Source organism: Terrapene carolina, unplaced genomic scaffold, assembly GCF_002925995.2.
Source record: "Terrapene carolina triunguis isolate 2854851 unplaced genomic scaffold, T_m_triunguis-2.0 Scaffold95, whole genome shotgun sequence".
NCBI classification, from domain to species: domain Eukaryota; kingdom Metazoa; phylum Chordata; order Testudines; family Emydidae; genus Terrapene; species Terrapene triunguis.
Genome location: NW_020664446.1, coordinates 16,905,439 through 16,930,360, shown reverse-complemented (window position 1 = coordinate 16,930,360; position 24,922 = coordinate 16,905,439). Strand labels below are relative to the sequence as shown.

Below are 24,922 nucleotides of genomic sequence, written 5' to 3'. Positions count from 1 at the left end.
TTTCAGCCTCATGTTACTGTGAGAAGAGGTGGCAAGATCAAGCACCCAAAAAGTCAAAATATTTCAAATTCCAAAAGTAACAGTTGTTCAGGTATCATTAGCTTGGCAATGTTACATATATATACTCATAGACACATACCTTCTTTCCCTAGTGAGCAACAGAGGCAGGAAAATGTATGTAAGAAGACATGTTTAACCTAACATCATCCCTTTAAAACTGAAATCATTCTGACTACCAGCTTGTCTTCCAAAACCAAAGGATTTTAAAAAAAGCTATCTTGAGAATCACAAGAGCTCAGGCATTCAGGATTTTATCTGTTACATAGTCTAGCTGCTAAAATCATGTGGCTTTGAAGATGTCACTTAGTAGATCAGTAAACTTTCCCAAAGCACTGGTCCTAGATCAGTGAAGACATTTTGATATCAGAGGGCAAAAGGACTCAAGATTCTCTTACTCTGTTAAAGTGTAACATGAAGCAGAAATAAAACAGAGAAAATTAAGACTATGGTTAAGGAAAAATATAATTAAAATAGAACAATCTGAAATAATTCTATATTAACACCAAGAAATCAAAGATTATTTGCATACCGGTGACAATGATCCTGGAGGGGTCTGATACATGTGGATAGGTGGTACAGAGGGTGGTGGCTGAACAAGCTGGCTTGGTGTCTGACTCTGCTGCAGCTGCGGTGGAGTTATGTAAGGATTAGCTCTACTGCTTAAGGTGGTATGGCGATATGGGTTATATCCTTGCTGCGACGTTCCATGGGGAGGAGTAGAAAAGTTTGCAAGTGGGGGACAACTCTCTGGAGGAGTCTGATAAGCACTGATTCCCACCAGGGAAGTAGGTGGTGCACTATAAGATGACTGTGACTTCGGAACACTTGCCACAAAAGCATTCTGCCCCTCTTGTGATCCAGGCAAGAGTGGGAAAGAAGTTAGAGCCTTGGAGAAGGCTGATGGCCCAACAGGTGGTGTCACTGTTGTTAAGGGTGGCTGCCCTATGCTTCCAAATGGATCACTGCTACTAGGTACCTGGGAAAAATAGCTAAAAGTCTGTGGTGGATTAGGAGTAGCAGAAGTCTGACCCAAGAAGCTGTCTTCTTCTCCAACATCTGTGGAATCATCTGCAATGAAACATACAGCAGTGGTTAATGGAGCTATTCTAAGGAATTTTATCATTTGTTCTATAGTCAGAAACTGTTCTATAATAGTATAAACTATTTCCAATATTTTGCTTATCTTAAGTGTTTTGGCAGAATTTAGGCACCACATTCATGAAGGGTAAACATGCTGTGCAGTAGAAGGTAGTAAGTCTCCAAAAACATTTGATTAATTTTATAGTCCATTTTAGAAACACACAGACAAAGCAATCTGAGTTAATTAAAAATCCTAGATCGTTAGCCTTAGATTTGAATTCCTCTTATTTACAACGTGCTTATCACACCAACCCAGGTGTACTTGCACAATACAAAAAAAAATTATTCAAGTAGTAAAAAAGTGACATTATAAGAACTTCACTCCCTTTTATTTTCCTCCACCTGCAAAAAGAGGATCATTTGAACTCATTCCACCTCCTAAGAAAAAGCCAGTATAAACAGATGTGCATGGAAGGATGACTTACTCCGACTCTATTGTATTCCAGGGGGAAGCAAGTTCCAAAGTACATGAACATTTTGGAGCAGCTTGGCAAAAGCTCCCCCTTCCCACAAGTCAACAACATAACTTTGAGACAAGTTTCTAAACAATTAGTGACATGGTTGGCTCTAAATATGTTTAGTGTCTACACCACAACATGGTTTATACTCGATTAATGGAAGTTGCTGCTAACTACATGACGCCCCTACCAATGTCCAATTGTTTTCCTGCAGCCAGGTCATAACATTTATTTTATTACATTAGACAAAGTTGCTTAACAGAGCTTGTATAACTGATTGGCTAGTCCTCCATCCTCCCAGCTTTCAACATAATGTTGATGGTGTTGCTTGGCCTCTGTGCACATAATCCATACTTTCCCATAAGCACGGATGCAAACTTGATTAGGTAGCTAAGTAGCTGTGGCCATGCAAACAAGGTCAATATAGGGTAGTCTTGTGAAACATTATGGCACAGATACAATTTAGCCCTAATGAGCATGCCACAGCCTCATTACAAAAAGAACTGTAACACTACTGTAGTCATAGCCTAATCTGGGGGGTGATCAACTCAATCCTCCCACTTTCCCAACTTTCTTTCAAGTAGCACTACAGACCAGAAAATTACTCCCACCATTATTCATTACTCTGCTGCAGTCTTCGCTTGCCTCTGACTGATTTTTTGGAAAGGGCAAGGCTGCTAAACCCACCAAAGCAATTTTATAGTGTGTGGTTCTCATCTGAAATGCTACACACACTTTTTTTTTTTTTTTAAATCCCCTTTACTTCACTGGCTATAGGGAGCAACCCCTTTGATGGTAGCTCCTTAGCTGTTTGTACACTTTCCTTGATTTCTTTAACACATATTATATAAGTTGGTGTCTTATACTTTGGATTTTGGACATCATAGTCTGCAACTAAAAACTCCCTATTCCAATAAAAATCCAGAACTTGCCTTTTCCGAGTATTTGATTATTTTAAAATAAGAAGGTCCATGCATCAGATATGTCCTTTGCCACTGAAATATGGCAATGTACTAGACTCACCCTTGGACTAAGCTATGCAATAGCTAAGGAAGGTGAGAGAAACCTTGATTTTTAAATATCAAAAGTCTGTAAAGTAACAGTACAACAATACTAAGAGATGAAGCTGGACACCACTCTGCAGGGTATATTTGTTGGAGAGAGCTGTGGGAGAAAGAAGAGACACAAACATTCAGGTGAGTATTTGTTAATAGAGAAGCCTTAGCAGACGGGTGAGCAACATAAGGAACAAGAAGAGAGAAGGTAAAAAGGAGCAAAACAAGGGACATTTTTGCAATCTGGTTTCCTGTACGTTAGGCTGGCAGTTTTGAAGAAGCCCCTCTGCCTGAGCTTGGTATGATACTGGCATGATAGGCTTTAAAATCAGAAGAATTATCATGCCCATACCCCACCTGATCTTTAGATTTTTCCCATTTTCCAGCTGATCAACGTCAACATCCTGGCAACCTCTCATTGGGAACAGGGCCCCCATGCACTCTGCTTTGTGCAAGTACCCAAGCTTCACTCTGTTTCTGTGGTCCAAAGCCAGGTTGTTGTTTTTTCAGGAATGATCCACCAATGACTTGCCCCATCTTAACCAACATCAACTCTAAATAGGGTGTGTCTCAATTGGAAGGGTGAGAATCATCACATAAGCAGGAGATAAATGTGAGCATGCCTCAGATAGATAAAACTTATAGGACAAGTAAGTATATAAAGAACCTACAGTGAAAGACCACAGTAACCACCATACCAGATCAGGGCAGTTGGTCCACCTATTCAAGTATCTTATCTCTGACAGTGACCAATACCAGTTAATTCTGAGGAAAGAACAAGGAACCTCACAGTAGCCAGTTATAGAATAAAGTATGACTGTGAAATCTTGCCTCTAGCTTCCTTATCTCCCTGCCTGCTGCCAACAGAATCATTAATTTAATTACCTTCTCCTTCACTGTGTGGCATTGACCTTCAACCCAAGGCCACCTTTTTTCCTTATTGGTAGGGCTTCAAGATCAACTCCAAAAGTAGCATTTAGGGACATTCCCTTAGAACAGGCCATGCCAGAAATTCATTCTGTCCCTGCCTTAAATACAAATCCTGAAGGGCTCCCACCTAACAAGTTAGCGTGTACAAAACTCACCAGTAAAAGTCATTCAGTGCGTGACTGCATTTGCATAAAGCCTAAGCCATCTGGTTTTATGTGGGAGTTTGAGAAGATGGGAAGCAAAATCTCTTCGCCCCCACACCCAAACATAGAGACAGAATGCAGGTCTGTAGTCTCTCCACTCCATCAGTGCAGTGCAGTGAGGGCCCCAGTTCTGTTTAAACCTTCTATGCAAGACTGGTGCAGAAATTAGAGCTATGTTACAAAGGGAGTACAGGAGTCCCCACTCTGGGCAGCCCCAGCAAAGGGCTTAAGTAGCATGGAACCTTGTGCTGGTCCTCTGCATTATGTGAGTTTCACCTACAGTGAGTACATAATAACTTTAGGGGGAAGGGTTTGCTCAGTGGTTTGAGTATTGGCCTGCTAAACCCAGGGTTGTGAGTTCAATCCTTGAGGGGGCCACTTAGGGATCTGGGGCAAAATCAGTACTTGGTCCTGCTAGTGAAGGCAGGGGACTGGACTTGATGACCTTTCAGGGTCCCTTCCAGCTCTATGAGATAGGACACTGAAAACAATTATAAATCAAAGGCCAGACCTTCGTCCCCATAGCTCCTGCTTTGCAATGTTCCAGCAACACAAAACAGAGGAATTACCAGACACCTCAGAGCCAGCTTAGCTAGCCCTCACGTGTGTGGAGAACATGTAGGGCATGGTCTCAGCATTGTTGCACTTCAGCAATCCCTGGCTCGTAGAACAGCCCCTTGAAGGCTGTTAGCAGCCAACACAATTTAGAGAAACAATGAGACTGTTCTAAGTTACACTGGGAGCTAAAAATGACCCCCCCTCCCTCTCAAGGCTGTGAGGAAAAATCATTCCATAAAGCCACTTTTGCTTCCGCTCCATTCAACCATAGACAAGAATGCAGCTCATATATCGGCAGCTGTTTGCAACCTCTAATAACATAGATCTATTTGCAGCCAAGAAAGGTCACAATACGATAGAGCACTGAGGGAATGGAGAGGACTCCGCTGATAATCCAAAGAGAAAGAAGACTGGTTCTCAAAGGCAGCTGCCCTAATAATTTTTTTTTTTTTAAATACTACATGGTAACACAAACAATTGCCATCACTAAGGTAGGCTATACTGAAATAAGTTTCCTCCCCTTATAAAAGAGTGACACTATGTATTGTCGTTCCAGGCTACTTCATCTGCATTTGTGAGTTTCTCTCACTTTCGTCCATTATATTATGCACTTCCAAAATGGAATTAAAACCAACCAAGTATGTGAACCACTATGTGGCGAAGGCCAAACTGCATTTTTAATTAAGGCGTAAGTCACGAAGTTATGCTTATATACTACGCTCAAACCATAAGACAATACCCACTTATGCCAAACGAAGTTTACCAAAAGATCCAGGCCCTTAGTTACTGAAACTAACCATTACATTTAGCATCACTAAATCTCAATGGAAAAAGTGGTGCCAGGCATCTTCAGGTATGCGTTTCTATTCTTTCCATCCTCTTCTCCGTTTTTCATCTCTTCTGTCTGAATTTGTGTGTCTGTCTCCTTTGTCATTATGCTGTACTCTTGAATTTTTATCCGTTTGTTAGCAAAGAAATGAACTTGAAAAATTCAATCCACGAGTTTCCCAGTAACTAGTACAGATTAGAAAGTTTCACCTGTAATTTCCTGTTTTCCTCTAGCACTTTACAAGCATTGTCAATGAAGTGACACATTTCAGTATATTAACTGCCAATCCAGCCAAAAGGAACCAGGAACTCAACTATGATTACCAAGATAAGCACTATTTATATGCAGTCTGTAGACGTGTAACTTTGTCTTTGAAAACTCCCATAACTGCTACATTTTTGATCTCTAGGTTATATTTTTAATTCCTTATCACAGGGATGGGCAAACTTTTTGGCCTGAGGTCCACATCGGGAAATAGAAATTGTATGGCGGGCCATGAATGCTCACAAAATTGGGGTTGGGGTGCGGGAGGGGCTGCGGGCTCTGGGGATGGGGAGTTTGGGGCGTAGGAGGGTGCTCTGGGCTGGGACCGAGGGGCTCGGAGGGCGGGAGGGGGATCAGGGCTGGGGCAGGGGTGCGGGAAGGGGTGCAGGTTCCAGCTGAGGGTGCGGGCTCTGGGGTGGGACTGGGGATGAGAGGTTTGGGGTGCAGGAGGGTGCTCCAGGCTGGGATCGAGGGGTTTGGAGAGCGGGAGGGGGATCAGGGCTGGGCCAGGGGGTTGGGGCATGGGGAGAGGCTCAGGGGTGCAGGCTCCGAGCAACATTTATCTCAAGTGTGGTGCGGCCCCAACCCAGTGCCCCGGCAGGAGCGGGGCTGAGCTGTGTGGTGCGGCCCCCGACCCAGTGCCCCGGCAGGAGCGGGGCTGAGCTGTGTGGTGCAGCCCCGACCCAGTCCCCCAGCCGGAGCGGGGCCGAGCCACATGGTCTGGCCTCTGACCCAGTGCCAGAGTGGGGCTGAGCCGCATTGTGCAGCTCGCGGGCCAGCTTAAAACAGCTCACAGGCTGGATCCTGCCCGCGGGCCATAGCTTGCCCACCCCTGCCTTGTCACATGTAAAATATAAACTGTTATAAACTATAATAATTACTGATATTGAAGAAAAGACAAGACATTTCAAACTTTTTAACAAATACCTACAAATAAACACCTGACTATTATTCCTTCCAAACAGCGCTGTATATGAGACCTAACACGTCTTTCTATGAAAGACAGGAAACAAGTTCCTGATGGAAGGTTTGGGGGTTTTTTAAGCAAAAAATTGTTTTCATTTAGCTTTACTAAACTCTAAATTGGAGTGTAAAGACAGGCTGGCATTTTATATAATATGCAAATAATATGTTAAAAGAAAAAGGGACTGACCACAGGTTCAATTTTGTTCACATATTTTATATAAAACTATACTGCATATTAACTACGCATTTCCTTTTCATTTGCAGCCTTCATCGTTTAACAGAAGCCATGGCCACATCCCCAACCAAGGCCATCTGCTCAGCAATAGTAAAAGAACTGCCCCATCTTGGGATCTTGTTGAACTCATCTCTGCTCCCAATGAGGACACAGATTCTTTTATCTGCAGCTGGCCAAGAAACTTCAGTAGAATCCCTATTTACAAACTAATTGAGGAGTTCGTAAAATTTAACATCTCAGAATTACAGCAGGCAGTTTAAAAGTTGCAGTATGACACACTGCATTGCTTTTTTCTCGTCCTCCATACCACCACGAAGTGATTTCCAATGCATCAAAGGCAATGGAACATAAAGAGATGTTGACTTGTTTTTAATCAATATCACTTTCGTTATATACTTTTTTTTTCCTGTGAGGAAAAATGCTCTGAATAACTGGTTGTTCATAAGACTGCTGCTCATAAAAATAGAGATTTTACTGTATAGCCTTTCCTCTCAGATGTGGACAACAAAACACAACTGCCGGCCTTTAAGGGTGTGATAGATCTATGAGAATGTTACTTCCAGCATTAGCTGTCAATTCACTGATTGCAATTCCAGAAGTTGATTACCAACTATAATAACCTAGATGGTTTAGGACCTCAAAGATTTCCTCTCTCATATATCTTGCTGTGAAAATTAAGGCTCTAACTCGGAAGCTGTTCTGTGTACATGGATCCCTGTGTGACATCCCGGCTCGCCCTTATTCATCCCTGTTATATAATTAGGATATGTTTTGCACAAGGTACATGTGACATATCACCCTAAAAGTCTTAATCTGCAAGACATGAATATCAGGTTGGATTGTATATGCTATCCTAGTATGTGAAGTTAAGCTAGGTTATGTGTCACTGAAACATGTTGTGAGGTTGAGAACACCCATAAGCAGGTTTTCAGGTACAACGGTAAAAAGGCCAAACAATGTTTATGGCTAATTGAGGAAATGCACATAAGCACAAGGATTACCCAAGGAACTGTGTACAACAGAAACCTCTCAGAGATAGCACTATACACTGGGAATGTTTGACCCAGGTCACAGCAAAAGAGCTTTCCAGCTAGTGGGAAGAAAATATAAAAGGGGGAAATGACATGATGGTACCTCACTCTCTCTACAACACCACACCTGGAAACACCTGAGGAACAAAGACTGAACTGGGGGAAGTGATGGTCCCAGGCTAAAGGGATTTCTAGCCTGTGAATGAAAACCTGGGAAACCCAAGGTGCAAAGCCAAGGCAGCTTGTGCCTTAAGAATCTGCCAGCCTATTTATCACTCAGGGTGAGAATTTGTTAATTCATATCCTACCTACCTAGCATGTTAAGTTCAGTTTGCGGTTTTGTTTATTTACTAGGTAATCTGCTTTGATCTGTTTGCGATCACTTATAATCACTTAAAATCGATCCTTTTGTAGTTAATAAACGTATTTTATCTTTTAATCCAAACCAGCGTGCGTTTGACTAAGATGTCTGGGGAAAATCTCAGCTTGGTTACCCTTTTCACACTGAGGGAGAGGCGGACCAGGTGTTAAGCTCATATACTGGCCAGATTTGACCAGGGCAGGATGGTACTGCTCTGGGGTCCCAAGCTGGGAGGCTGGTGGTTAGAGAACCTTGCACGTGACTGCAGCTGGTTGTGTCCCTACCTGTGTGAATGCTGGTGAAAGTGCAAGCCTGGAGGGCTTTGCAACTTGTCACAGCAGCACAGTGTGAGGGGGAGCCCAGGCTGGTGGGTCAGAGGGCTCAGTGGTACCCTAGTTCCAAGTGGCACCCTGGGGGGAACCCATCACACCCTGTGATGTCAACAGGACTATGCATAGGTTCAAGGGTCCATGCAGGCAGGGCAGAAATGCTGTATCCATCAATTCCCACGGTTGAGCTTGCAGAAGTCACCCAGTAATATGCACCCTCACTAGTAACTCCTTGCTTTGGAATTCATTCCAGCTGGAAATCGGTGTCTGACCAACTTTTAGAGCAAAATACAAAGTGCATCTTTGATCAGGCTTGTAGGGTTAGAAACCCATTATTAGTTAGATTCCTGGGTGGCGAGCTTCAAAAATCTTACCCTGTTAGGCAAAATGGTTCAGTAGCTTGCGGTCCACCTGCAAATTTACTTGCATGACTGGGGTCTCAAAAGCGGCTGGTGCTTCAGAGGAAAACTTTGTGTAGCTGCACTGAAGTCAATAAGTATTGCACAGATGCAAGAGCCTGTCCACGTGGATGCGCCAGGACCTTAGAATTTTGTGTATCCTCAATTTGTTCACACAACTCCTTATGATGGCTGAGAGGGTGTGGACCTCTTCAATATAAAAATTTTATTAGAGCTTATGTTAAAATTATATAATACACAGGTTAAGAAAGGAGTGTCTATACATCTGGGTATAGTGCTTAAATTGTCCAAAAGTACAAAATTTGGTTTGAAAGTCATAAGATACATATAGTACGTAATCTGCAGTATCCCAAATTAAGGTCAATAAATTCAGTAATACAGTTAAAGTATTAGCATCTAAATATTCGGGTACATCACTCATAGGTTATGCTTGTGGAAAGCAAATATAGCAATGAGTGAAAATTGTCCCTCACTAATTGAGAATTTAGGATAGGTTGTCCCTTAGAAAATACAATCCATCAGGGAAGTATTTCAGTTACTTTCCTGAATTTGCTGCTCTCCAACAAAAAGAGAGGACACTAGGTTGTCTGTTAACGGAGTATGCCCAAGCCTGCCACATACATAAAATTCATCTAAACCATACCTAGGGCAAACCTCTCTTTTATAGAGTGGGGTTTTTGTAGTTCCTGAACATACGGTATTCACTTTAATACATTAATGAATATAGTGAGCTATAGTATTGTTGGAACCAAATCTTAATCTTCTAACCTAAGTGTGCTTAAACCCAATCACAACACTGCATGAAGGTAATTTACAAATATTGATTTCCAGGGTATTTTTTAAAGAAAAGAATGAGTTTTGATTGATGACACTTTCAGAAGATCCATATACTACTGAAGTTATTTGAATACAAGATTTAAAAATCAAATAAATGTACTAAAAACACTTGATTGTGCAGTTATTCGTCTGGCACACTTTTGGGGGGCTATATAGGTAATAATAATAAAAGAAATAACTACAGCTCTAGTGCAGTTAATTTTGCAAGGAAATTAAAGTGTACATGCTGAGTGTGCTATTTTCACTGGTTTATAGCTTATTTCTCAACTGATTACATTCACACTTGTGGAGAAAGGGAAGATATGGGACAAGTGCCTGTGGACTACTTCTTGTACCAAGCTGGAACTTTTAAAGTAAAAACATTAGTTACTCTTGTGCATGAAAGCACCCAAACAATTTGTAATAGCTCAAACAAGCACAATTATTTTTAATTAGGTAACTGACAAAAGGGAAAAAAATGTTTCTTCCTCAAACAGCACCCTCCCAAAGCTACAGCAAAATGACACACTTCAGGGATGAGAACATGCATAAGACATTTCAGCTCAAAGAGAAGTTTTCCATAAAGTTTTTTAAGAAACTGAAAAAAGGGGCTTGAAATGAAAGTTAGCACTACAGCTCTACTAGAACATAGAGAACCCCAATATGAGAAGGAGGTTAAGGCCAAACAACAACTCAGTTCACACCAGTGAAAGTTTTCTTTGAGCAGGTCTGCAATATAGTGATTGAAGTCTGCCTTCTTGCTGCCCCTGAGGAAAGAGCAGGACATACAGTTCTGGGAACTACTACCACAGAGAGACTCTAAGTGCTTGTCTATACTTACCGTGCTGGTTCGGCAGCAGGCAATCGAACTTCTGGGTTCGATTTATCGCGTCTTGTCTGGACGCGATAAATTGAACCCAGAAGTGCTCGCCGTCGACTCCGGTAATCCTGCTCGGCGCGAGGAGTACGCGGAGTCGACGGGGGAGCCTGCCTGCCGCGTCTGGACCGCGGTAAGTTCGAACTAAGGTACGTCGACTTCAGCTACGTTATTCACGTAGCTGAAGTTGCATACCTTAGTTCGAATTGGGGGGTTAGTGTAGACCAGGCCTAAGTAGAAAAACGAAAGGAGAAATGGTGTCTTCCCTCTGACCACATATAAAGTGGTGCAATTTACCCTTACTTCAGGATCATCCACGAAAGCTTCCAGAACTGATGTAACAGTAGGAGGCCCTTTCAACTGAAATACATACCCCCCCACCCATTTAATTTCTGCTCCTGGTGCTAACCCTAGCAAACACGGTAAGCACATATCTCTGAAGGAAATGAAGATCATCAAACTGAAAGATCCAGAGCAATTTTTAGGGAGCAGCTCTCCACAGGGTTTTTATTCATGGCACAAAAATCACATCTGTGTGTCACAGCGCAGGATGCTGCAGGACATCACTGTTGAAATAGGGGGAAAGGGCAGCAACCGACACGACACTAGACAACAAAAAAAGGGAGCTGAGTGGTCACCTCCCCACTCTACTACATCCCTGAGTCCATCAACCACAACCCCACCTACCCTCGACACTTTCCCACATCTCCTACTCCCCCACCACCCCGACACTATTTCTCCCACACGGGTCCCATCTCCTCCTCCCTTCCCCCCCCCCCCCCCCCCCCCCCCCCCCCCCCCCCCCAGGGCCCCCATCTCTTCCCTACTCCCACCAGCTCCCCCCAACTCCGTATTCCCCCCGCCAGAGCCCCCATCTCACCCCGACACTCTCCCCTGCAATGCCCCCATCGATATGCGCCTCACCAGTATCCCCCGGCCGGCTCCTCCCTGGCAGCCCCCACCCCCGCCAGGCCCCGCGTACCTGCGCCGAGGAGAGCAGGCCCCGGGGGCGCAGCGGGGGCCTGGCTGACCGGGATGAAGGGCACAGTGAAATTGAACTCGGTAGCCGAGGAGGAGAAGAGCAGGTTGGTGCCGCTAGCGGAACCAGGCCCGGGCGGTTTCGTGGCGGCCATAGCTGCGGCTCTTCCACGTCTCCTCCCCGGGCAGCGGGAGCAGCCAGCCCGGCCCTTTCCGCCCGTAGCGCTGCCCGGCTCCAAGATGGCGGCGCCGGGACCCGCCCGCGCCTCACGCCGCAGCGTCAGGGGGAGAGGGGCGGGGCCGAGCCGGCCGCCGCCATTGCCGCCGCGGGAGGCAGCCTGGGCAGGAAGTTCGGGACCCATCTCCGGGAGCGGGCGAGCGCGTGGCTACGGCGGGACGCAGGGCCCCATCTCCGGGAGCGGCAGGTCTGGGGAGTCCCGCCTCGCGCCTGCCCCGGCCCGCGCGGAGCCGCCCGCCTCGTCCGCAAGATGCCGTGTGTGGCCGACTGGCTGAACAGCCCCCTCAGCATCGTGCAGGGCATCTTCGGTGAGAGCCGGGCGGGGCGCCGCGGCTGCCGGGGGAAGATACAGCGGGGCGGGTCAGGGCTGGGCTCGGGGGAGGGAGCGCTGAATAATGGGGCGCCCAGGGCGGCTGTGGGGAGGGGAATCAGTGGGTGAGCGCCGGGCCGGGGATGTGGGGGAGTTGGGCCCCGAGGGGGGCCATGGTCACCTGGGGGAGCGGCAGTGGGGGGCGAGCTGCGGGGATTGGGGCGACTCTGCCCGCTTGGCGGGGCTCGGGGCGGTCTGTCGGCGCCCGGAAGGAGTCGAGTAACCCAGCCAGGGAGGGCAGGGGCCAAGCCGGCTGCAGCGATGGGTGTTTCTGGTGCAAGACCAAGTCTGGAAGCGGTTACAACACTGAGGTGCAGAATCGTGGTGGGGACTGTTTCGTGCCTTAAAATAACCAGAAATAGAGAAGTTGGGCAAGGGGCATGTTGGGGAAGGGGTGTTAAAAGTTCCGGGCTAGAAATGTTGTGTGGGAGAGTTGCTGTCTGTAGCTAAAGGGCTGTCAGGCAGCCGAGACAGCCTGCGTGAGACCGATTTCCAAAACGTCTCCTAACACAGCAAAATTATCTTCTCACCAAAGACTTTAAATACTACTTTCAATGAAGGAGTCTCCTTCCTAATGAGAGACCTGACAGGGCAAGACATGCACATTCACTTGTGCCCGATATGTGAATACACCATTACTTACAACAGTCTGTTTCTTTTGCATTAATAATCCCACTTTGCAACAATTCCTCCTCTCACCAAAAAAGTCTCAAACTTACTCTGAAAAGATGCATTTGGAATGCAGTTTCTTCATGTTTATGTCTTGAATGAAACCTTTATAATGTTGAAAAAAGTATCGCAAGAGTAAGACAGTTCATGAGTGCTGATAGGAAGCAATGGCTGAAGTTCCTGAATCTGAGTCTGTTGTAATACTCCCCAAATTCTACCGTGGGCTCATCTCGTGGGGAAGGAGGAGGGATGCCTTTACCATACAGGAAAATAGGGCTATGCAATATAAAACTTTGCTGAAGAAGCAACTCAGGAAATCATTGGATACTAGGAGATATTTAGAGTGTGTACCAAGGTGAGGAGTGAGGGCAGCTAGAAGTAAAAAGGAATAATGAAGGCAGCTGAGGTGGCCTAGAAAGAATCTAATTTAATTAACCTTCCTAATGAGGTGCATGTACATCATGTATAATCTGGGACCCTGTCTACACTGGACTCCAATTTAAGAAGTTATGCTTGTAATTATGGCCCAGCTAAGAAGGTATGTGTAACAGTTGAGTGAGCTAGTATGGACAGAGCCAAAGCATGTTAGGTGTTTCTTAAAATGTATTCTTGTCTAGAATTATAAACATTGTTCTAATAAGCTCTAGCACCAGCCAATCAGTGTTAGAAACTGCATTTTGAAAAATGATACTTAAGCTCTGTTGTTTGCCCAGCACTGCAAAGACCTTAAAATGAGGCAAAATTCCTATGAGGTTATATCCCCCTGCTGGTATCGGGTATATAGTTCTCAACTACCAGTACCACTACTTAAGGACGTACCAATGAAGCTCTTGATTTTAACCAAAACATAATTCCTTTTTTCTTAATGACTGGAATAGGAGCTTGTGCAGAAATAAACACTTCCCAAAAGTATGATCATGCATGCACAGTAAGTAGAAAGGGTAACAGATAATCCCCCATCTCTTCCCAATGGTCTCTAGTGTATTTGAAATCCATCTGTGCTTTTCCCCACCTACACAGTGGCTATATTTTCCTTATCTCTCTGTTAAGGTTGTAACAGAAAGATGAGAGGAGACAAATGGCATCAAGGTTGTTATAATGTACATTTGTGTAGGGATAAAGTCCCATTAAAAATCAGTTCACATCAGCAGATTCAAAATGAGTGTCAGATTGCTCATAGTGTTGTCAGAGTGCTGAATAAAAGTCCAGTGTACTGTACTATTGCTATTATTAATGCAGTTTGTTTTCTAGCTCAAAATGGTCCAAGTCCTGACTGGGAGAAGAAAGTAACTGAATACTTTACAGAGAAGCTAAAAGAAAATAATGCAACTAACTGGGTAAAATTAATTGAATTATTTGGAGTTTTTTCCCCATCTTTCCAACTCCTGCCTTCTTGTTCCTCTATTATAGTGACTTACTGTTTTTTGGCAAGTGTGTCCTTTAGAAATGCATTCGTGGAACTTGCTCATACTTATCTGAAACGGACACTGTTGAGATTCTAGGCCAAAAAATTGGTGTATATTAAAGTTATTTAAATGTGAAAAACTGGTACACAAAGCAAAATATGTAAGGGTCTGATCCCAAGTGTGTTGAAGTCAATGGAAGTGATTTCAGTGCACTTTGAATCAGGACCTAAACTGCTGAATGCCACCTAAATATGCTCCATTAGGTGGCAGTAGCTGACAAATGCTATCCTTTGTTGTATTTGTATAGGTATTAAAATCTGCCCTGCCTACTTGTAAATTGGAGATACATTTTTGTACTCCAAATGTTTGTGGTTTCCTGCAACATAGCATCTGATCATGATCTGTTACTGCAATACTTGACCCTTCAACTGATTGGAGAACCAGCTGTTATGACCACTGCCTTTCACTTTGGTTAGGTAAAAAAATAATTCACACCTCCCACTAACTGCACCCTCTTGTGCCATCCAAATTCCTACGCTGTATTTGGAAATCTGATTACTACATTCTCCTCATCTGCAAATGTAAGGTGCAATACAACTTGATTCCTCAGAGTATGGTTCTACTCTGAAAGGTGACTAAAATCGATACTACTTCTATATTTATTGGCCCTCAAGAACTTTCAGGTCAAATCTGCCCACTTGAATGATAGAAAAGATACTTTTCCCAGCCTGGAATCTGAAAATAGTTACTTTACTGTCTTATGCATCAAAAGATTTTGCAATTCAAAGTTAGTGAACAATTTTCTTGATAATACACAAGAAGGAACAGAATTCTTTCTCTCTCTTTCTCTATGTTGGTCCAGTAGAGTGAATATAGTAAAAGGATTAAAAGTAGTAAAATCTTATTTGCTTATTTTAAAGCAAGCAGGTCTGATTCAAAATAAACACCAGGCTTGATGTTTAGTACCATGTTTTACATGGTAACTTTTCTGATTATAACCATATTTTAATATGGTTACTTTTCCCCAATCTGGCAATCCATCCAAAACCTGATTTTTTTCAAAATCAAATAGACTTCCCGTATAGCTTGTGCTGCTGTCATTCAAGTCATGTGGAATTTGGTTTGCCTGGACAACCCATGTTCTTCTCTTTCCCATTGCCATGTCCTCCCATATGGAAAAGCCTCCCTTACCTTAAAGGAACCCTGTGTTTTGGCTGCCTTTTCTTGGCCATTTGGAATTGTGGATGTTTTGATAATCAGAAGTGTTGTATGCAGTATCTTACTTGTTTTTGCAGTGACATGGCTGTATTCCCTTCATGTTTCCCATTACTCAGAGTTGTGCTTTTCCCCTATGAAAATGAATAAAAATATTTTTTGTAAAAAACCTTCTGCGTGATAGGTGCATCCCGCAGTATGTGAAACTTTATACTTGTGTTGCTTAAAAAAAAAAAAAAAAAAGGCAGCCAGACCTGGTGAGATTGGAAAAACGTCACTGCCTCATGGCATGGGGTGGCCCTGGAGTGTTTCTACTTCAGCTTACCTCTTTTCAGGGCTCCTCAGTAATTTTACTAAGGCTTTCTTGCAGCCAATAACTCTTACCAGGCTAGCTTCTTATCATAAACAAGTCCAAAATCAAGTCCTCAAAGTCCAAAAGTTAAGTCAGTATATTGAAAGTTCATATATTAAAGTTTATGTATTCATCCGTTCCCATACTTCATCAATCCACTCCCAGGTCTTTCTACCTGAAGTCTTCCCTGCTTTGGCAGGCCACTCCCAGCCCTACCTAGCTGGAGTCTTTTCTCCCTTGGTGTCTCAGGGTCTCCTGCAGAATTCTTCTGCTCTCTGCATCCCTCAGCCTCTGCTCTCCTCCTGGTCTCTTGCAACTGAGGCTGCTTCCTTGTCTGTCCCACAGCCTGGTTGGGTCACATGAGCTTCATTTTCCCAACCTAGGGAGGAGAGTTAGCTGTGTCACAGGTAGGGGAGAGACCCATCTCCTTCTAAAGGGCCAGCCTCCCTGTGACAGTGACTTTTTACTATTTTAATTTTCTTATTAAATAAAATTCATTAAGTCTGATGCTTTAGAGGAGCTTCTACAAAGGATAGGTGATTGAAGATAGTGCAGGGATGGAATTAGTGTTATTCCTGAGGGCATTCGGTGCCAAAAAATTAAAAATACTGCACACCATATTTTAAAATTCTGCAAAATTTTGGAAATTTTATTTGTCAAATAAATGTGGTGGCTCCAGCATGGCATTGGGGAGCACAGGCCACTGGCTACACAGGGGTGGGAAATCACTGCAGCTTCCTTCTGCCCTCCCTCTGCCCCTGGGACACAGACTCAGCGGTGAGGCTGCACCCAACCCTGACACAGCACAAGGACCAGACCTGCCCCAGAAACACCCCAGGGCCCTGCCCCTCCCTGCCAGGTGCACCAGGTCTGAGAAGGCAGGATCCAAGTGTGGAGGGGCTTAGTGTGGAGGGATCCAGGTGTGATGGGGATATGGATGCACAAAGGCTTGTTGGGGGGTTCTGGGTACAATGGTAATGGGACTGCATGTGGGTCCAGGTGAAGGTGGTTGGGGTTCAGTGGGGGTCTGCGTGTGGGTGGGGATAGAGCTTGGCAGGGGGGTCTGGGTGTGGGAGGCTCAGTTGGAGGTCTAGATGCTGGGGGAATGGGGCTCATTGGGGGTGTTCTAAGTGCAGAGGGGTGAGGCTCAGTGGGAGGGACTGGGTATGACAGGGTCTGGATGCCCAGGGGTTGGGCGGATGGGGGAGCAGCTCCCTGTACAGTGATCCCTCCCCCTGCAGCAGAGGAGCGATAGGCACAGGAAGCAGGGTGGGGAGAGTTTGCAGAGATTCCTGCAATTGGGGGAGAAATCTTGGGGTGGATCTGACCCGGCCCCGGATGTCTTGCAGGGGAAGGGGAAGTCCTGTCCTCTCCAGCCTAGCCACGACTAGCAGCCGAGCCCAGCGCAGGGTAGGAGCCACTAGCCGGGTCTTCCCAGTCTCGCCCTCTGCCCCACAGTGATTTACCTCTCTGTCTGCTTCCCTGAGCACCAAAACATACTGCTGGGGAGGGTCGCATCACTGCTCTTGTGGCTTCCCTTTGCTTCCCAGTCAGAAAGTCATTTTTCTGCAGGCAAGCAAAGAAATTTGCAAGGGACATAAATTCTGCTCATGCGCAGTGGCGCAGAATTCCCCCAGGAGTAATAGTGTCAAGTGTGTCAAAAAGGGACATCAGTTGAAAGTGAAATCTGGTTCAAGAAACACTATCAACTTGAGGTTTTTTTTTTTAATTCAACAATTTAAAAAAATGTTTTCTGATAAAATGCCCTTTAAACAGCATGTCTCTAAAATTCTGTAAAGTATTTCTACAGTGTTTTTCCTATGCCCCGTTAAAGGTCCAAGAGCAGCACTACTAAAAATAGGCCCACCTCCAATCTTTCCTTCCTTCCTTGTTCAGCTTCACTTTCAACTTTGCTCTTTCCCAGGCTTTAATGTAACAGCAGCAGGGTATAAGTGTAACTGACCCTCACCAAATCTGTGAAACTAATTATACACAAAGCTGTCAAATGGCCAAAGTAAACAAACTGGAACAACATACAGAAATATGTTTTCTCTAATCTTTGAATTACAATAATCTCAACTGTTACCTGTAACAACAGTAGGTACAAAAATTTCAGATGGAAATGCGATTTACACAGTTGGGTTAGGACAGATGAGCAAAAAATTACGTCTCATAACTACCTGGTGAGCAGACCAGCGTGCTTAATCTTGCTCACAATAATGAAGTGATTGAGGTGAATAATAAGGGGTGCTGGATGATCTGAGGATAATAACAAAAATATGGGATGGTATCTCTACATTATCTGATTTCCTTCATGGTGCTTATGAGTATTTTTTATATCATATTTAAAATAAGGTCTAATATTAATTTGGTGTGTGTTTGTACTTTTTAAAGGTACCATCATTGAATGATGTCCCCCTACATTACCTGAAGCCCAACAGTTTAGTGAAATTCCGCTGCATGGTTCAAGATACCTTTGATCCTGAATTTTACATGGGAGTCTACGAAACAATTGACCCAAATACTAAAACACGTGTAAGTAAAATACTGATGAACTGTTAGGGTAAATGTTTGGGGTGAACTAACTTTTCTTCATTCATGTCTTTACCCTTCACTGTTTACTGAACTGAACCTCTTGAGTATTCAAAGGCTGCACAACATTAGTTCAGTTTCAACAGACTCAAGTGGCAGTAGGGACATAACATTTTACTATATTTTTAGTTCTGATCTGCCACAAGTAGAGAAAATTGTGGAAATTATAACAAGTGTTTTGTGGGATCTGTGGGAATTGAAATGAATCCCTTCTCTGTTTAAATTCTGCAGACAGTAAAGTTTGCATAGTTATGTTATTGGAAGGACTTTAGCCTAATGATTTAGTTTTTATTATCAATAGTAATTCAAGATTTTGAAAGGAACAGAATTATCATATTGCTTTTTTTGGCAGGTTTTGCATTTTGGTAAATTCAGAGATGTAGCAGAATGTGGGGTAAGTTGTGCAAATGCTGTACAATGTAAGAACTAGCACTTAATTTAGTATATTAAATTTGAGCTTTTCATTCTCTCTTCTCCTCCTCCTCCTCCTCCATACGATGACCTCTAAGAAAATATGCAATGAGCCTTAAAATTAATTAAAATAAATCAGTTGATTTCCTTTTCCTTGCCAACAAGGTATCATCTCTGCCACTTTCAGTGTATTATTTTTAGAGAACAATGTGGACAAGACTTGTACCTACCTCTTTGTCCTTCCCTTCTCTGCTTCCATTTTTCTGTCTTTAAAATTGTGGAAACCAGGAATGTTATAAAGATTGCTTGTCTGGAAAATGCAGTTAATATGAAAAGTATTGTATAAGTGCAGTATTAATAATTTTTTCAACCCTTCAGCTCAATTCCTGGAAATATACAGCTCTTGGGATTCAAAGTGAATTCCAGGTTTGGGGAGCAGTCCTTGTTGCTCATAGGTCTTGAGCCATCTCCATGCCACTTAAAATTAGTTTTGTGTACAGATGTTAGTTGTGGCCAAGAATTAAATTTTGGCCAGTAATCCTGTCAAGAAGTAGAGCACTGGCAAAGCATGTTCCCTAAATGAATATACTCTTAGAATGTTGATAGTGAAGTCAGTTTAGTTTTTTTTTTTTTTTAAATAGAACAACTTTATTAGTACTAGAATTGCAATCTCTGTTACAAAGCATTGAAAAAAATTGAGGCTTACATTTTGTAAAGTAGAATGGATCTGAATTGTCAGCTATAAGCAGCTTCTTCAGACTTAAGTCACTCTTACTGTTGAGGCACACAAGTGTGGTAGAGATACTCCTGGGGGGATTCTGCGAGACACTGCATGAGCAGAATTTATGTCCCCTGCAGTTTTCTTTGCTTCCCTTCAGAAAAATGACTTTCTGACTGGGAAGCAAAGGGAAGCCACAAGAGCAGTCATGCAACTCTCCCCAGCAGTATGTTTCAGGTGCTCAGGGAAGCAGACAGAGAAGTAAATCACTGTGGGGCAGAGGGGAAGACTGGGAAAACTCACCTTGTGGCTCCTTCCCTGCGCCGGGCTCAGCTGCTAGTTGCGGCTAGGCTGGGGAGGACAAGACGACTTCTTCCCCTGCACGATATCCGGGGCCGGGTCAGACCCTCCACCAGTTGCAGGAATCTCTGCAATCTCCTGCTTCCTGCACCCATCGCTCCTCCACTGCAGGGGGAAGGATCTCTGTACAGGGAGCTGCTCCCCCATTCGCCCAACCCCTGTGCTTCTAGACCCCGTCATACCCAGTCCCTCCCACTGAGCCTCACTCCGCCGCACTCAGAACCCCCCTGACGAGCCCCACTCCCCCAGCATCTAGACCTCCCACCGAGCCTTCCAACCCCTCCCACCCCGCTGAGCTCTATCCCCACCCACACGCAAACCCCCACCCCCACTGAGCTCCAACCACCTTCATCTGGACACCCCTGCAGAGTCCCATTACCATTGCACCCAGAACCTCCCAACAAGCCTCTGTGCATCCAGATCCCCTCTGCACCCGGATCTCCCACGCAGATTGCCCCACACAGAATTCTCTCAACCCACACCTGAATCCCTCCACACTTGGATCCTGCCATGCTGAGCTTGCCTGGTGCACCTGGCATGGAGGGACAGGACCCTGGGGTGTTTCTGGGGCAGGCCCCGTCCTTGTGCTGTGTCAGGGTTGGGTGCAGCCTCACTGCTGAGTCCGGGGGGGGGGGGGGGGGGGAGGGGGAGGGGAAGGGAAGCTTCAGTGATCTCCCACCTCTGTGCTCCCCAATGCCATGCTGGAGCCTCCACATTTATTTGACAAAATTTGGAGAATTTTGAAGAATTTTTAATTTTTTGGCGCAGAATGCCCTCAGGAGTATAGAGAGTAACCAACTAATAATCACTCTTTCTTGCCATACGTTCTTGAATAAGAATGATTTTTTTAAAATGTGAGTTTTTCGACATTGTTCATGCAATTGCATTGAGATTGCATTTGAGACCAAAGAGTAAACCATTAAATTGTTGACCCATAGTAAGGGAATCCTTTAAAGAATGATTATTACTTCTGCCCACAGGGGTTAAAGTGGCTGAAAGCACCAAAACATTTCCATTCATTTATTGAAAGAATGGAATAAATCATATCCCACTAAACTCCATGCAAAAATTGTAGAAGAATACCATTTTCTTATGGCACCAAAAATATGGTCTGGAAGATTAAACAAAATGTGGAAAACTTGTATGGAGTGCAGTTTAAAATTACCACTGGATTGTGTTTAGGTTTTCATAGTCTTAATTTTTGTGATTTAGATAGTAAATTGTTTCATTAGGAAGCTACTTCTTGTAACACATTATGGCTAAGTACATAATTCTACTGACAAAGTAAGGTAATGACTTAAAAACAAATATGTTCAATGTTAAAAACCTGAACCTCATGATTTATTATTGATATCCTAGCCTCAGCAGGAAATTGATTTAAACTCATCACAAATGGTCACTTCGGAGAGACAGACCTTCTACTGTGTGCCAGTGCCTGGAGAGTCAGCGTGGGTGAAAGAAATATCCTTTGTTCAAGCTTGAAATATATTAATTATGAAAAATGTATTTAAAGTACCTTGTACTTTGAGGGGATGAGAGGGTAATTCCTTAATTTAGATATGCCTCATCAAAGGACAGCACCATAGTACAATTTGCACACCTATTGTAATAGTGTCTTATCCAACAAGATAGCCAGGCTAATAATATTTGAATAATGCTACTTGTGCTGGTTGACTTTTTTCAAATAAGTATGATGATGTCCTTAATGCTTAATCTTACGCATATATTAGTGCAAGTCAGGCTCGAGTTAGCCCTTCAACATCCTACACTCCAAGTCGCCACAAGAGGAGTTATGAGGAAGATGAAGATATGGAGCTGCATCCATCTAAACAGAAAGAGCAGCATATGGGTAACATTTGATATATTGATGATTGGTCATTTCATTACCATTATGAACTATTTATGTATCCGGGTGAGTCAATCGTGTTATCCCAGTCTTGATCACTATGCTGGTTGAACTGTGAATAGAAACAAATGGGAAAACCAGCAGTTTAACTTGTAAATTAGCCCAGGATAAATGTTGCATGTATAACATACAATTTGTTTTCTACTGCTTTACAAAATGCTAGTATTTTTTGGTTGCTGCAGTAGTACTGTAGCTGCTGTGTGAATGGCTCCAGGCACTGAATTTAATTTCCAGCTCTGTCACAAACTTCCTGTGTGACCTTCAGAAAGTCACCTCATCTCAGTGTCTCTATTCCCTATCCATAGAAAGGGGATAAAACAGACAATGGAATTGTCAGTTTAAATTGTAAACTCTTTGGGGGTAGGGATTGTCTCTTATTACATGTAGCACTCAGCAAAATGGGGCCTAAATATCAGTTGGGTCTGCTTTACTACGAACAATAATTTAGGTCTCAAGAACTATCCCACCTTGCCTCTCTATCTCCAGTGACCCCCCCCCCCCCCCCAGCTTTTTAAAGGAATATAATTGACATGCAGTACCTGGAACTGTCTTTTGCCCTCCGAGGTTGGAAGGGAAAATGAGGAATACCAGGCATTTGTAGTCCTCTGAAAAAAGACCTAAAATCCTTTGATTTTCTGAAAGGATGGTATTTCCAAAACCGGCAAATGTTAGCATGAGGCAAATCAGGTGTGTGTGCACATCCTGCGCATTCACAAACTGATGAGAAAGTTGCCTGCCCTAGTTAATGTATTGTTTTGAGCAGGAGGGGGTTAGTTTAAAAATAAGTCCTTCATGGGCTTTATAAAAGTACTGCAGAAGCTGTTAATTAAAGCTTTGTTTGGTGTTATATTTCAGTCAGTTGAACTGTCAGATTTTAAGGTTTTAAATATTTTTCTAATAGTTTACAGTTTAAAATACACCTTTTTCTTGTATCTGTATTAGATTTCAAAGTAAATACTCATATTGTTTTACCTTCATATGTAGCCTAAAGCAGCAATTCTCAAACTTCATTGCACCATGACCCGCTTCTGACAACAAAAATTACTACATGACCCCAGGAGGGGGGACCCAAGCCCCCTGCCCCGGGCAGGGGGAGGGGAGGTACAGAGCTGCCCCAGGGCTTCTGCCTTGGGCAGGGGGCATGTAACCTTAGCCCTCTTGCCCAGGGCTGAAGCCCTTGGGCTTCAGCTTGGGCCCCGGGTGGTGGGACTCAGGCTTCAGCTTGGGCCCCAGCAAGTCTAACACCAGCCTTGGTGACGCCATTAAAATGGGATCGCGACCCACTTTGGGGTCCCAATCCACAGTTTGAGAACTCCTGGCCTAAAGTAAGCAGTTACAGAATGGCATTTTATCTTTGCATTAGAAAATCAAATCTAAAGAGATTCTTAAGAGATAAAGTGTATTATTTCTGTTTAACTTGTTTTTAAACACAAGATGCAGAATTTCCACAGTTCTACACAAATGATAGGTTGACTTGCAGATGACAGTGTGATGCTTAAAGATAAATTGAGTCAAGACAAACCTCCTTGGCTATATTTAGGTCTCCAAGATCAACAGATTTTCATGCCTAAAATCCTACATATTCCTCATGGTGTTAATTTTTGGTGATAGATATACAAATATTTTATTTCTGTGAGGGACAATAAAGTAATAGTTGGTAGAAACTACTGCTTTGTTGTTCTTCCAGGATCCCTTTTTAATTCAGCATGCTTCTGTATTGCTTTCTGAAGGAAGGAAAATTGTTTGGATTTGCTGTTATGCTTAAGTAAACTGTAGAAGGCTGTCATTCCTTTATGTTGCAGGGAATATAGGTGATATCCATGGATGTGGCGAGCCAAAGCGATTAGAAACTGAAGCTTCTGCAGGACATCAGCTAATCTCCCCAAACTGCTCCCCTCCACTTGATCTAAACTTTCCACTGCCGGGAGAGAAGGGTCCTGCATGTCTCGTAAAGGTAACCAGACTATGGAGATGACCAAAATATGATTGCCTCACTGAGGGGATAGATTAGGGGTGGGAGAGAGAATCCTGAACCTGGAGCAGTTACAGTAAAACCTATATTATCTTGAATGTGTCCTCAAATAACAGCTGTCCTGTTTTCCTCTTCACTGCCCATGGGGGATATTAGAATTGCTAACATCAGTGGTAGTAGGTGTTAAAGCATATATATTCATAGCTGTACTTGGCAAAAAGGGTTCTGTCAGTTCAAGACACCCAAGTGTAAGGATGATGTTGACTCATGGACTCTTGAGTAAGTTGAAGATGTGCTCTTCTAGCGGAAAAAGGTGTGATGAAGCAAGAGGGAAACAATGTAATGTTTGTTTTCACTTCATATTTGAAATAGTTTCCTGTTGATTAATACCTAATGCTGACTAGGAAACTGAAAGCAAGTAAAACTCATCTATTCTGTTTCTATATTTAATATCCCATTCTTCAGCAATCTTATTCTACATTTAGAATTTCATCCTTTAATGAACAAGTGTAGAATATGGTTGTTTACCACTTTGGCAGAAGAAGGCAGATAATGTAAATCCTACAAAAGTAGCAAGTAATTTTTCCAATCTCAGCTTCTTAAAAACTTATTTGGACAGCCTCCCAGTACAGAATCTCTTTAATCTACAGTTGTCTACTGAGATTTCTGCTCTTGTCTGATGAATGACAATCCATGCTGTCCTTGTTCTTGCAGTACATCATTCTGTTCTGTCTGCCTCCTTGTTTTATCATGCTGTCTCTGTGGCAGGTCTATGAGAGATGGGATAATTTCAAAGTCAACGATACTCTTGAGGTGTATGGCATTTTGTCTGTGGATCCTGTGCTCAGCTTAGTGAACAATGAAGAGAGGTAAGGCTTAGGCTGTGATTCTGATCTGCAGGGATTTATGAAGTTAAAAAGCAAAATGTGTTTGAATGGTTGTGCCCTAAAAATTAAGAAAGTGTCTAACCATTTGTCTGAGCATTATTCTAAAAATGCTTTTTGCCTAAATCAAAGGTAATGCTTGTGAAAGGTACTGGATTGACAGCCCTGACAGTTGAAGTCCTTTGTCCACAGAACAGGTACCGCATGAGCAATGGCTATACATATTTCCCAGACTGCCCCAGTATCAAACAGAGGTATCAAGTGTTAGTGCTGGAACAAATTTATAAAGAGGACAGGACCAAGAGATTTGAAGAAACTTC

General features: G+C 43.5%; 2 protein-coding genes across 3 annotated transcripts in view; one reads left to right on the top strand and one right to left on the bottom strand.

The window, feature by feature from the left end:
* SEC23IP (SEC23 interacting protein) overlaps positions 1–11,675 on the bottom strand; it is a 46,299-nt gene extending 34,624 nt beyond the window's left edge. Inside the window, exons 1-2 of the mRNA XM_026650904.1 lie at positions 11,514–11,675; positions 590–1,128 (exon numbers count right to left, since the gene is read on the bottom strand). Coding sequence (XP_026506689.1) covers positions 590–1,128; positions 11,514–11,664 — 690 coding nt within the window. The 5' untranslated portion in view covers positions 11,665–11,675. The remainder of the gene's footprint in view (positions 1–589; positions 1,129–11,513) is intronic.
* Positions 11,676–11,814: 139 nt separating this feature from the next.
* Positions 11,815–24,922, top strand: part of MCMBP (minichromosome maintenance complex binding protein) — a 33,801-nt gene continuing 20,693 nt past the window's right edge. Inside the window, exons 1-8 of one of the 2 annotated variants that reach the window (XM_024206235.2) lie at positions 11,815–12,055; positions 14,038–14,123; positions 18,154–18,294; positions 18,704–18,745; positions 21,200–21,301; positions 21,560–21,689; positions 23,549–23,700; positions 24,487–24,587. In XM_024206235.2, coding sequence (XP_024062003.1) covers positions 11,998–12,055; positions 14,038–14,123; positions 18,154–18,294; positions 18,704–18,745; positions 21,200–21,301; positions 21,560–21,689; positions 23,549–23,700; positions 24,487–24,587 — 812 coding nt within the window. In that variant the 5' untranslated portion in view covers positions 11,815–11,997. Of the gene's footprint in view, positions 12,056–14,025; positions 14,124–18,153; positions 18,295–18,703; positions 18,746–21,199; positions 21,302–21,559; positions 21,690–23,548; positions 23,701–24,486; positions 24,588–24,922 lie in introns of both variants that reach the window. The other variant, XM_024206234.2, reaches the window with a different exon arrangement.